The sequence below is a fragment of the Amphiura filiformis genome, chromosome 17 (assembly GCF_039555335.1).
Source record: "Amphiura filiformis chromosome 17, Afil_fr2py, whole genome shotgun sequence".
NCBI lineage: Eukaryota > Metazoa > Echinodermata > Ophiuroidea > Amphilepidida > Amphiuridae > Amphiura > Amphiura filiformis.
Window position 1 is genome coordinate 60,046,901 of NC_092644.1, and position 13,626 is coordinate 60,060,526.

General features: G+C 37.5%; 1 protein-coding gene across 3 annotated transcripts; it reads right to left on the reverse strand.

Annotated features, from left to right (window-relative positions):
- Positions 1–1,680: 1,680 nt before the first annotated feature.
- On the reverse strand, positions 1,681–12,851 carry LOC140138083 (galactosylceramide sulfotransferase-like). Of its 3 annotated transcripts, none has more exons than XM_072159958.1 (2): positions 12,581–12,851; positions 1,681–4,390 (listed from the first exon to the last, which is right to left on the reverse strand). In XM_072159958.1, exons 1-2 carry the CDS (start codon positions 12,769–12,771, stop codon positions 3,166–3,168), a joined length of 1,416 nt encoding a protein of 471 aa, XP_072016059.1. In that variant the 5' UTR covers positions 12,772–12,851; the 3' UTR covers positions 1,681–3,165. The 3 variants fall into 3 exon arrangements, with proteins under 3 accessions (XP_072016059.1, XP_072016058.1, XP_072016060.1); XM_072159957.1 differs by lacking the exon at positions 12,581–12,851 and adding an exon at positions 7,968–8,353 and having other exon boundaries at positions 1,689–4,390; XM_072159959.1 differs by lacking the exon at positions 1,681–4,390 and adding an exon at positions 10,085–11,417.
- Between the last annotated feature and the right edge of the window lie 775 nt (positions 12,852–13,626).

The following is a 13,626-nucleotide window of genomic DNA, read 5'->3' on the forward strand; positions in this document are numbered from 1 at the left end:
TCCTTGCAAGTAATGCCCCTTGTTCCAATTACCCAACCCACTGTTCCATTTACCCCAGTTTGTTGGGGTAACTGGAACACCATGACCATGCATGTATTTGAACCGATACAAGAAACAAAGCCATAAAATGGGAGTTTATCTGTTAAAACAAGTTGTAAAAACATATTATCTACTTATTGAAACAAACAAAAATCATATATGGATACCCTCCTGACCACAGAAAGTGATTTATTGCTTAAGCGTTCCATTTACCCCAATTTACCCTATGTCGGTCATTACAAGGACAATCTTCACAAAGGTTTTTAAAAGGACAAAAGGTCATTTTGGGGTCATTTCTGGTTTCATATGAAGTTAATAACCTGTACAGTGTAAATGGAAGCCATTTTGGCGAAAATGGTGGCATCTGATTCACATAAAGATGTCAAACATGTTTTTTTAATGATTTTTAACCTGTACATTGCAAATGGAATTATAATTTCAAGGTCAGGTGATGAGCTATTGACTAATATGAATCACTTTGTATATTATTTTGCTTAGTCTGGATACATTTTGGACAAAAATTGTGGTATTTGTTTCACATAAATATGATTTAATGAATTTTAACCTGGGATCTAGAATGAGCGTTTTGAGCGTTTCGACATTATTTTTGTGAGACATGACAGCACATCAGACATATCGAATTGCATTCTGAATACGAAGAATGCTTTTCTGATATCAAATAATTTTCATTTTTGAAATTCACGATATAATACAAATTTTATGACAAATTATTAAAATTTGATATTTTTCACATTTTGATATATAACAGTCCTCGAAGTAAATTTTAAAAATCTAATGACATATTCTTAAAGTGTATGTAGCTGGGAGAAAAAGCCGACGATCAATTGAAAATTTGACCTTTCATATTGAAGATATGGATTTTTTCTCCCAAAGACCTTTTTTTTTTGGTGTTTTGGGGAAAAATCCATATCTTCAATACGAAAGGTCAAAATTTTCAATTGATCGTCGGCTTTTCATCCCACCTACATACACTTTAAGTATAAATCATCAGATTTATAAAGTTTACTTCGAGTACTGTTAAATATCAAAATATCAATTTTAATCATTTGACATTACATTCAAAATTCAAAATATCAGAAGGACATTCTTCGTATTCAGAATGCAATTCGATGTCTGATGTGCTCTAATGTCCCACAATAAAATACTGTCCAAACGTTCATACCCCACCCCTTTTAAAAGGCCAAAAGATGAGAAATCTGCATGGATACATCTTAGGCGAGAATGATGGCATTTACTTCCCATTAAGATGTCAAAGCATTATATTTTCAATGATATTTAACCTATTGCAAATGGAAGCCGTTTTGAATATCTCAAGGTCAAGTGATGAGACATTGACAGAAGTTAATATGCTTGTATATTTTGCCTAGATACATTTTAGGCGAAAATGGTGGCGTTTACTTCACATAAGGATGTTAAAACATTATTTTTGCAATGATTTTTGACCGACCATATTGCTTATATATTTTAGGCGAAAATAGTTGCATTTACTTCATAATTATATAGATGTCAAAGCATTATATTTTCAATGATTTTTATCTTGTACAGTGCAAGTGGCAGCCGTTTTGAATATCTCGAGGTCAAGGGATGAGACATTGACTGAAGTTAATGCGGTATGTTTGTTGATTTTAGGCGAACATTGTGTGATGTGCCCTGAGTAATGTAATGTAATTTAAGCTGAAAGTATTTCATGAGATGGGAAACCCCCTTGTACTTGCAAGAGTTGGTGTGGAAAGTTATTTTGGGATTCCCCCCAAATTATTGCAAACAAAGTCAGATCTATGTTTGGAACTTGGAAATCCCCATTTCAGTGTATTGCACAATAAGAAAACCCCCAGGAAGTGATGTAATGTGGAAGGTTAATGTGTATAATTAATCTTGGGGAAAATCCCTTGGATTGTGAAATGGAGATCATTTTGGAAAAAACCCAGGAAGTAAATTTGACAGAATGGTCGATTAATAGATTGGGAGTATAAAAATGTGAGAGATTGAGTTTGCTGATTATACAGAATGTCATGGGAGATTGTAAAACTCCACATGTGTGTGGTGGTCTTCGTGCTTCAAAAAAAAGAAGTACATTTTAACCAGTTTACATAGTCAATAATTGAGCTATTTTTAATACAGCAACGAAGGAGATTTCGAGTACACAAATGTGCTCTTCCTCATCAAAGGATTAAAGTTCTTCTGTCGAATTGCTGGAGTTTGCTGGGTTTATGAAAACCACACATCTGTCAAATACAGCGGAGCAGTGTTAAAGAAGCCTGTTCCCTCGAGAAAGAGTGATTGGTAGAAGAAACACCATTTTTGGAGAAAGCAGCGCAAGGAGATAAATTTTTGGAGAAAGCAGCGCAAGGAGATAAATATTTGGAGAAAGCAGCACAAGGAGATATAATTTTGGAGAAAGCAGCGCAAGAAAATAAGTGATTGGAGAAAGCAGCATCATTTTCGTACGCAAGGATATTTATAAACTCAAGTGTACAATGGACTTCGCTGATTTTTGCAGGACAAGTGAATAAGGATATGTACATCAGTCGTCCAGAACATTGCAAGAACTCTAGGATCACCAACAAGAAGACCGCTGGTCAAGTACTGATAGAATAAAACTGTAATTGTGTGATTTCATTGTATATGCAATTGTTGTTATATTGTTATATGTACCAATAATATTTAACTTTCAATTAAAGACTCCGATTTTGTTAGCTTAATCAAACAGTGTATTTGTGTTGTGCATTCGTGTGAGTTCGGAAAAGGTGATTTTGGCCTTGAGTCAAGTACGACTCGTAACAATTGTGACATTTACTTCACATATTAGGATGTCAAAATATAACCTTTTCAATGATTTTCAACCGAAACGCTTCGAATGACAGCCATTTTGAATATTTTAAGTATAAAGGTCAAGTGAAGAGACGTTGACTTATTCTGTTTGTATATTTTGCTTATACATTTCAGGCGAAAATGGTGGCATTTACTTAAAATAATACACAAATACCACATTTTATGTAAAAAGAGACGAAAAAGAGGTAAAACAAAGGTTGGCTTTGCCGCGGGCATGAGCAGGAGATATCTGTTTTCACACACATGACATATAATACGGCAACCATTGTATAATTAATGCTTAACCCGTTTTTTGGTCACTTTTATTATTCTTTTACTTGTACCGTGCTTTTTAACAATTACAGGTTTTGACTTCCTCCTATTCGTGCTTATACTATTTCTTGGTTTTACTTTTTTCTGTAATGTCGGTTTGTCCCGAGGATTACCAGATTGCACTTTTGTCATGTTTGTTGTAGTCGCATTATCAGAAAAATTAGATCGCATTGGTACCATATTCCATCGTATAAGTTTAACGTATTCACCGTCCATTCGATATAAGTTTTGACAAAATTCAGACTTATTTTGTAATTCGACGATGCTCAGATGATGCACGTTGTCCTTGTCAACTTTCTTAGTTTCACATAATGACGAAACTTCCTCCATACGTCTACGAAATTCATCTAAGTCCCGCCAAAATTCAGCGCCATATTCCTCTATTTTGCGCCATAATGTTCTGTTAAAATGTTCATATAATAACACGTCAGCATGGTTCCACTTGCGTATTGTTTCACGTAAATTTTCACTTATATTAAAACGAAAATTTGCAATCCGCTTTGGAATGTATAAAATATCGTCAATTCCCCAACAGAAAAGCTTTTTCATTAAGATCAGCGATTCGTCAAAATATTCTTTTACAAAAACAAGATCGAATTCATTATCCAGTTGCCTTATTTTATATTTCACATAAAATGGATCTAGAAAATGTTCTGTGCTTAACCCTAAGTCATATAGTTGTCCATTTTGTACTTGCCGTCCACCGTAAGAAATCTTTTGTTTATAATGTTGTGGATTTGTGAAAAAAGTAGCAATTGGGTTTTTGACTTTTGCAATTTCAGCTTGATTTGCAATATCAAAATATACAAATGCTGATTCAAATTGATCCACTGGATCCCGTACAGAAGTTATGTATAACGCATCTGGAACAATTGCGTCCATTTCTGGACGTAAATACACAGCGTGATTTGTCAACATATCAAAAGTATTAGTCCCACCACCATCATCTGATTCATCTCCCAACTCGGATTCCTGCTTTTTGTACAGAAATACGTCCGATCTTTTAAAATATCTGCAACAATCAAATACGGGTGTATTTTTAGCTGGTATTGCAAAGCTGAGGTTTCTTGTATATCCATAACGTTGAAGGATAGTACCTATTGATGTTCCTGCTGTCTTGTGAGTTTTCAGGAATACAATCCGTTGAACTGGGGCACATTCAACAAGTCGTCTCGTTCCCACCAATCTGGAAAAGAAATAAAAATGAATAAATAAACGTTTATCAGCAGAAGAAGAACTGCCTAACATTGTTCCGAGCTTTGTGGACACCATGTAAATAAACTGGCCTCAAAAAGAAACTTATAACTTTTCACAAGGTCATAAAATCCTCTCCATAAAAATGAACAAAATTGCACACAGGATTACTTCAATACTCTACTCTAAACACATGTCAGTAACCAAGCAGTTGTCCAACTGACACAACAGCAAAATGCACTGACATGGAACACCTTTCTGGACCAAAATTCACATCCCAACAGATTTCTTTTGTTGGGTTCCAATTATTCGCCTGTGAATGTGATCCCGGAAGCTGTTCCGTGTCAGTGCATTTTACTGTTGTGTCAGTTGGACAACTGCTTGGTTACTGACATGTGTTTAGAGTAGAGTATTGAAGTTATCCTGCGTGTAATTTTTGTTCATGTACTTTGTCTAAATGAGACATTTAGCGATATTTTCGTGACGTCGCAGCCTAAATTGCTTTTGTATTAATTGGTTGTACGGCTTTAAATGCCCCATACATTAGACGTAAGAAGTAGAAAATGTTAACTAGTATATTTTCTCTGTACTAAGCCCCTACCATACCGGGGGGAGAGGATTGTGACTATCACTAAAAGCAAATTAAGGGTGGTGCAATAAGTATGTGTACCCCCGGGGTGGTGAATTATAGGGGGATCAAGCGATTTTTGGCAGGTCGAAAGGGGGGCAAGCGATTTTTGGCACAGATATTTTGGGCACCGTTTCTATATTACGCCCTAAAAAGGTGTAGGAAATCATTAGGAACAAATATGCAAAATTCCCTGCTCGCTACGCTCGCATATGATAAGACAATTTAAGGTTTTAAATTCGGGTTCCCCAAATTGTTAGTGTGTAAAGGGGGGGCAAAGATGTTTTGGCACGTCAACATGGGGGAAAAGGTTTTTGGCACGTCAAAAAAAAGGGGGGGGGGGGCAAATATATTTTGGGGCAAATATATTTTGGCAGGGTCAAAAGGGGGGCAAGCGATTTATGGCAGACCACTTTGAGAATTCACCACCAGGGGGTACACATAATATTGCACAACCCCTTTAACCTAGGAAAGACTACCATGTTCTTCGGGCGTACGGACTATCACTTTCAGAAAAATCACCGAAAAATCTGCAGAAAAAAAAATCTGGACACATTTGGCAAACATATTTTTTATCGACCCACTTCGAACAACAAAATAGGGGGGTGGCTGTTTTCAATTTCATCAGCTGAAGAACAATCCTGGAAACACTCGGGCCATGCTAGTCCGAAGAGCAGGACCTTTGTTTTTCTAAGTTACCAGACTATACACATTTCACACTATGATCACTATCTCACATGGCGCTAGAAAGACGAATCGCGAAAGTCCAGTGATCGCGCCGCCCAAAAAGGAGGGGCGGTTGAGTGGATTTTTGTGGTTAATCTTTCTTGAGCGATCAGAGTTTGAGTATAGTAGTTCAAACTATTACCCCTAACACCAGTAAAAACCACAAAATACCACGATGAAAAATTCATAACATGCATGCATCCCAGGGTCTGCGATGACGCAATCACCCGAAGTGTGATATGATCACGGAATTGCTGGCCGGGCAGCAATAACCCGAGCAGCTACCGGTCCGCGTTCGTTCGCTTGGCATGCGAGGGGTCAAAGGTTCGAATCCCGGGGGTGCCAAGTCAAAAATTCTTCTTCTTCTTCTTGAAAAAATCGGATCTTCTCTGACTTCCGATACCAAAAAGCATGGGTCAGTGTTAGGGTTAAAATACATGTATTTTTCCAGATTAGAGTGTCCTTTACAATACATGTATTTTTCCAGATTAGAGTGTCCTTTACCCCTAACACCAGTAAAAACCACAAAATACCACGATGAAAAATTCATAACATGCATGCATCCCAGGGTCTGCGATGACGCAATCACCCGAAGTGTGATATGATCACGGAATTGCTGGCCGGGCAGCAATAACCCGAGCAGCTACCGGTCCGCGTTCGTTCGCTTGGCATGCGAGGGGTCAAAGGTTCGAATCCCGGGGGTGCCAAGTCAAAAATTCTTCTTCTTCTTCTTGAAAAAATCGGATCTTCTCTGACTTCCGATACCAAAAAGCATGGGTCAGTGTTAGGGTTAAAGAAAACAACAGGTCCTACTAGCTCCTACTCGTCGGACTAGGCCATGCCCGTAGATCCATACAGGGTTTTTTTCGTCGGAAAGCATTAGAACAATGTACTCATTTGGTTCAAAACAGTACTTGGACAAAATTGTGTCGCACACATGCATTGAATTCCCATTGAATTTTATTTTCACGAATACTTTAGCTCTCATTTCTTTTGTAAAAGCAAACAACCTTGTCTTGATTTTCATATTTTCCGGAATAAAACTTTTACTGCTTTTGATTTATGAATAATAAGGAATAGTTTTGGGATGCTTTATTTTTGCCGATATTTCATGTCCAAGTACACATACGGTTTTGAGCCATTGGTTGATCATTGTTGATAGCATGGCCCAGTAGCCATGGTAGCAGACTAGCAGGTAAACATGGTAAATGCTGAACTCCTGGGTTCCATGATGGGTGAACTGATGAAACAGCAGCTGTTTGCAAAATCAGCTTTGATTGAATATATTCTCAAGACAGCACACGGGTCAATTGGTTCTTTGCCTGATGCGTTGGAGTAGTGATTGGATAATTATATAGCATTCTTCCATGCATAAATAGTAATGATGAACAGGTCGTTTTACTTTTAGTATTAACTTATGGGATCTAAAATGAGCGTTTATTGCTTTTCGACAGTATTTTTTGTGGGACATGAGAGCACCTCAGACCTATCGAATTGCATTCTGAATACGAAGCATGTCTTTCTGATATCAAATAATTTTCATTTTTTGACAATATCACAATATAATACAAATTTTATGACAAATTATAAAAATTTGATATTTTTCAAATTTTTGATATATAACAGTCCTCGAAGTAAATTATATAAATCTAATGATATATTCTTAAAGTGTATGTAGCAGGGAGGAAAAGCCGACGATCAATTGAAAATTTTGACCTTTCATATTGAAGATATGGATTTTAAGTTACCAGATTATGTATACATTTCACACTATGATCACTATCTCACAATGGCGCAAAAAAGACGAATCGCGAAAATCCAGTGACCGCGCCGCCCAAATCGGGAGGGGCGGTTCATAGTATGGTAAATCTTTCTTGAGCGATCAGTGCAGAGTTAGAGTCGAGCTAAATGTAGAAAATCATAAGACGAGTAGAAAGGCGGTCGGAGGGGAGCATGACAGGCTACTGGGCGTTGTCGGGCTTGATATAAGCGGTCTCATTTCCGGATTCCACCTCATGTGCATGATTTTTTCTTGGGAGGCCAAAACAACCAAAACTTTTTGTTTACATTGGGCTTAACCCAAGAACTGCAAGAGCTGTGGAAATATGAATCCAAGTATTAGCTACCTAGTATTAGGCATATAGTTTTATTAAAAAAATGGTGAGAACTGGAAATGGCTCCTGCCATTCCCATTACTATCCGGATTACTACTTACTGTGTTGTTGTTCGGTTGTATATCGTGTGCACCAGGTGGACTTGATTGAACTGCAAAGTGCCTGAATTGAGGTAGATTGCCGAGCTGAATATGAGGCTACAAACTATGAACACACTACTGAATATTCTCAACCTTTTAGTAGCGCGTGCTAAACAATCCAAACATGACAAATGTCTCTCTTGCGCAGAGGTCAGCATTTTGGCCTCTATACCAACCAACACCATGCGTGACACGTAGAAGAATATCCAGCTCTGAAATTATCATCAACGTGTTCCTTATCCAATGATATACATGCAAGTATTTCCCGATGTATTTTCACTGATGTACTAGTATTCAAACAAATTGCGAGGCTCAGCTCAATTCCGTTTATACGCAACTGATATTAGAATTGGATCATGGTAGCTCCCCCGGGGTAGTCATGGTAACTTTGAAATTGATGATGTCGAGCGCTGCTGAGCCCATCAGATCCCCTGAGTGAGATCCCCTGATCAGATCTTGTGACCACTAAAAATATAGTTGACAGTCAACTCAAGCTATTATCATTGCTCAACTGTGGCTACACTAACAAAATGTAGCACTGGGCTCAACTGGCTTTCTTGGTAGCTTTTGGTGTCTCGGGATTCTCGCGAGTTGGTTAAACATCAGAGGTTAAACTTGTTAAAAGCCACAGGTTAAAATCACAGTAAAGGTATAAATATCAAATGTATTGTATTCGCGAACAAAAAAGAGAGAATAGAGAAACTTTCGAAGTGCAGCTGCGGTGCTTAGCCCCCAGGCTGAACCATGCCGTGCTCATGTATGGTTTGACCGGTTGACCACAGTTGTCCGTTCTATTTCCAGGGTCTATGTCCGAACCAAACATTTTGCTCTCTGATGTTTGCTTTTGCTCAGGAACTTCCTATTCACACGTGTTTTATCAATATCAATTAACACGATCTCTATATGATTTCCTCTGGCCAGTGGTGTAGATTTCTTTTTGACATGGGGGGATGGGGTTGGATAAAATAAGTTGCTATAAATTGGCACTTTTGGGGCTAAAATGGCCAAATATGAGGTTAATTTGGTCAGAAACCCACATACAGACGTCAACATTGGGGGATGATTATACGGACCATCCCCCTGCCAAAATATTTTGGGGTATCTTCTTTCTAGGTTCTATGCTCTGGCACTATTCTTCAGTCAAGTTTACTTCCTCTGTTTAGGGCCGCACCATTTAGGGGTGGTGCAATAATTATGTGTACCCCGGGGTGGTGAATTCTCAAATGGTCTGCTAAAAATCGCTTGCCCCCCCCCCCTCTGGCCGTGCCAAAAAATCTCCCCCCCCCTTTCGACGTGCCAAAAAACCATTGCCCCCCCTTTTGATGTGCCAAAAAATCTTTGCCCCCCCCCCCTTACACATGCAAGATTTTTAGGAACCTGAATTTAAAACCTTAAATTGTCTCATCATATGGGAGCGCAGCGAGCAGGAAATTTTGCATATATTGAACGTGTTCCTAACGTTTTCCTACACCTTTTTAGGGTGTAATATAGAAACGGTGCCCAAAATATATGTGCCAAAATTCACTTGCCCCCCCCTTCAACCTGCCAAAAATCGCTTGACCCCCACTTTCGACCTGCCAAAAATGCTTGCCCCCCCTTTTGGCCTGCCAAAATCTTTGCCCCCCCTATAATTCACCACCCCACGGGTACACATAATTATTGCACCACCCCTTAGTTATATACCTATTTACTTAGGAAATACTTTTTGACTTATTCATTTAATTATTTATTTATACTTATTTATTTTCTTGGTTGTTTACTTCTTTACTTTCTAATTTATATATTATTTTGTTCAAAATCCAACTGTGCGAACCCAATAAAGTGTGGCCGACTAGCTGCTGTTCACCTGATTTTCGAATGACGAGGAAGGTTGAAACTAGGAGGTTTAAACCTTTGGAAGCAGTCTAAAGTATTCAGATTGACACATATTCCAGTCTTCGAGCTTCCATGAATTATATTCCAGACCGGGATTCCAGACAAACAAATCAAAGTCTTGAAGTTGTACTTTTTTGTGTTTTTTAACATTTACAGGATTTGATTTGATACCCTGCTTGCACTACCGTAAAACCCCGGCCGTCTACAAGCATATAGTGTGCTTCTGATGAAAGCTACATTAATCCAGTCGCCATTATTTAGTTTGAGCAAATAAATTACGGATCCAAGCACATACAAACAAGTATTATTTTAAGACCGATCTATTGTATTGGTATATTAACGATTGCTTCGAATTAATTAAGCTTTTATAAAAAAAACCCACTATATATGCTTGTAGACGGGGTTTTACGGTATTTCTATTTCTTAGTTCTACTATTTTCTGTAACGGTTTTACCTGTGGGTTTACCAGATTGCACTTTTGGCATGTTTGTCATGTTTGTTGTCGCATTATCAGAAAAATTGAATCGCACCGGCACCATATTCCGTCGTATAAGTCTGACGTATCCGCTGTCCATTCGATATAAGTTTTGACAAAATTCAGACTTATTTTGTAATTCGACGATGCTCAAATGATGCACGTTGTCCTTGTCAACTTTCTTAGTTTCACACAATGACGAAACTTCCTTCATACGTCTACGAAATTCATTTAAGTCCCGCCAAAATTCAGCGCCATATTCCTCTATTTTGCGCCATAATGTTCTGTTAAAATGTTCATATAATAACACGTCAGCATGGTTCCACTTGCGTATTGTTACACGTAAATTTTCACTTATATTAAAACGAAAATTTGCAATCCGCTTTGGAATGTATAAAATATCGTCAATTTCCCAACAGAAAAGCTTTTTCATTAAGATCAGCGATTCGTCAAAGTATTCTTTTACAAGAACAAGATCGAATTCATTATCCAGTTGCCTTATTTTATATTTCACATAAAATGGATCTAGAAAATGTTCTGTACTTAACCCTAAGTCATACAGTTGTCCATTTTGTACTTGCCGTCCACCGTAAGGAATCTTTCGTTTATAATGTTGTGGATTTGTGAAAAAGTAGCAATTGGGTTTTTTTTCTTTTGCAATTTTAGCTTGATTTGCAATATCAAAATATACAAATGCTGATTCAAATTGATCCACTGGATCCCGTACAGAAGTTATGTATAACGCATCTGGAACAATTGCGTCCATTTCTGGACGTAAATACACAGCGTGATTTGTCAACATATCAAAAGTATTAGTCCCACCACCATCACCTCCCAACTCGGATTTCTGCTTTTTATACAGAAATACGTCCGATCTATTAAAATATCTGCAACAATGGAATACAGGTGTATCTTTAGCTGGTATTGCAAAGGTAAGGTTTCTTGTATATCCATAACGTTGCAGGATAGTACATAGTGATGTTCCGGCTGTCTTGTGAGTTTTCAGGAATACAATCCGTTGAGCTGGCGTACATTCAACAAGTCGTCTCGTTCCCACCAATCTATAAAAGAATAAATAAATAAATAAATAAATAAATAAATAAATAAATAAATAAATAAATAAATAAATAAATAAATAAATAAATAAATAAATAAATAAATAAATAAATAAATAAATAAATAAATAAATAAATAAATAAATAAATAAATAAATAAATAAATAAATAAATAAATAAATGAATGATGAGGGTTGATATCGGTTCTTGAATAGGTTTAAGGTTATTAATTATTTTAAACTGTTGTGATTTGGTAGTTCACAGCATCTTACGAATGGTAGTGAGCTTTGGCAAAAACTGCACTGCTCAATTCATAGCGAGTGTGTAGAAGAATTAAAATATCACAGATATACTTTTATAGGTGTTGCGGTTCTTGAGTTATGTTGTTAAGAGGGCTGAAACAACAACACTTTTGTAAAACGTACATAACTCATTAACAACAATAAATTAAGCAAGTTTGCAAAGTATACGGTTTGTAGAATGAACTTTTGTAAAACACCAAGGTGTTAATTTTCAATAATATATGGATCTAGGGCGGAAGGGGAGCATCAACCAACTCGGCAGTAGTAGTGCAATCACATTAAATATTTAGGATATCCATTCCCAAGGCTTGCTATAAGGTGTGTCCACCCTGCCCAATGTGCATAAGTTTTCTCAGTAGGGGGAAAATGCCCAAAACTTAAGACCTACGGAAATATAAAGGCGATTATTGGCTTCTTTGACTATTAACTATTAATATACGGTCAATAAGTACACTGGAAATCTACTGGAGATGTTAAATCATATCGTCGGTCGCAACACATAGTGGCGTACGTGAAGGACAAAATACGTTTCGAAGCAAAACGTTTTTGAAGGACATGCTACTATAGTAACGGAGTCGACACTCCTCCACTGTTATCTCTCTGAGGCCCGATTTCTTTTGAAATTGAAGTTTAAGGTTGGTTCAAACTATAAAACTGTAGGCTATCTTAAATAGTTAACAAGGAATAACTATTATAGGATAATAGCTAGCTCTAAACCTATACGCCACTATGTGAAACGGAAACTTTGGAAAATCACTCTAAGCTACGCCACTATGTGTTGTGACCGACGATATGGCTCAAACTGGACAAAATATGGCCGGCTCCTGCCATCCTACTCACTTCCCTACTACTACTAGTACTACTTACTGTGTTGCTGTTCGGTTGGATGTCATCTGGATTAGGTTGTCTTGTTGTACAGTGCCTGAATTGAGGTAGATTGCCGAGCTGAATATGAGGCAACAAACTATGAACACACTACTGAATATTCTCAACCTTTTAGTGGCGCGTGCTAAACACTCCAAACATAACAAATGTCTCTCTTGCGCAGATGTCAGCATTTTGGACGGAGCCTCTACACCACAGATCTTGGAGAGTATACCAACCAACAACCATCCTGACCATACGTGTAGAATATCATCAGCCCATTTTGTTCACTCAACTTAACCCTTGTCTGATATAGTTAAGTATTTTAGCTGATTTAAAAAACAAATTTGGATCTCCATGTGATACCAATTATTACTTGCCAATGCTTATAATACATGTAATATGGAAAAGTGGATCATGGTAGCTTCGTGGTATTGAGCATTGATAAGTGCTGCTGAGCTGATCAGATCGTATATCCACAAAAATATAGCAATACTGGTTGGGTGTCTCAACTGTCATCTAGAGTCTGCACAAAAAGTAACGCAGCTGTTATAAATACGCCTACAGCTTAGAACTAATAACTGTTTCCATAAAATTTTTACATAGAAAGAAAGATGATTTATTCACGCGCATTTTGATACCCCATTTTGTCAAATGTCGTCCAATATTAACCACACAGTTGTGCTTTTAAAGAAAAAATACACGAATTCAAAAGTTGTAATTTGCTTACTTGCTTCATTCGAGTAGTGTCCTCGAACTGTGATGGCTTTCCACAACTTCCTGTCCTCCATTGCTGTCTTGAAGTAGTGCCTCCAGTCCAGTGTCATCTTCCAGAATGTCAATGTAGGTCAGGATAGGTCTTCCAGATTTCCGCCTCCCATGCTTGGGTATCCAACGAACCATTTTTGATGCAGGCTCCTCACTTCTGGAACAGTGGCCAGCAAATCGGATTCTTCTTTCCCTGATCTTGTTGCTTATTTTTGGAAGATCTGCATATAGGTCTGCATTTGACATTATGTTCCTTCCAATGAACATTAAGAACAGTAACT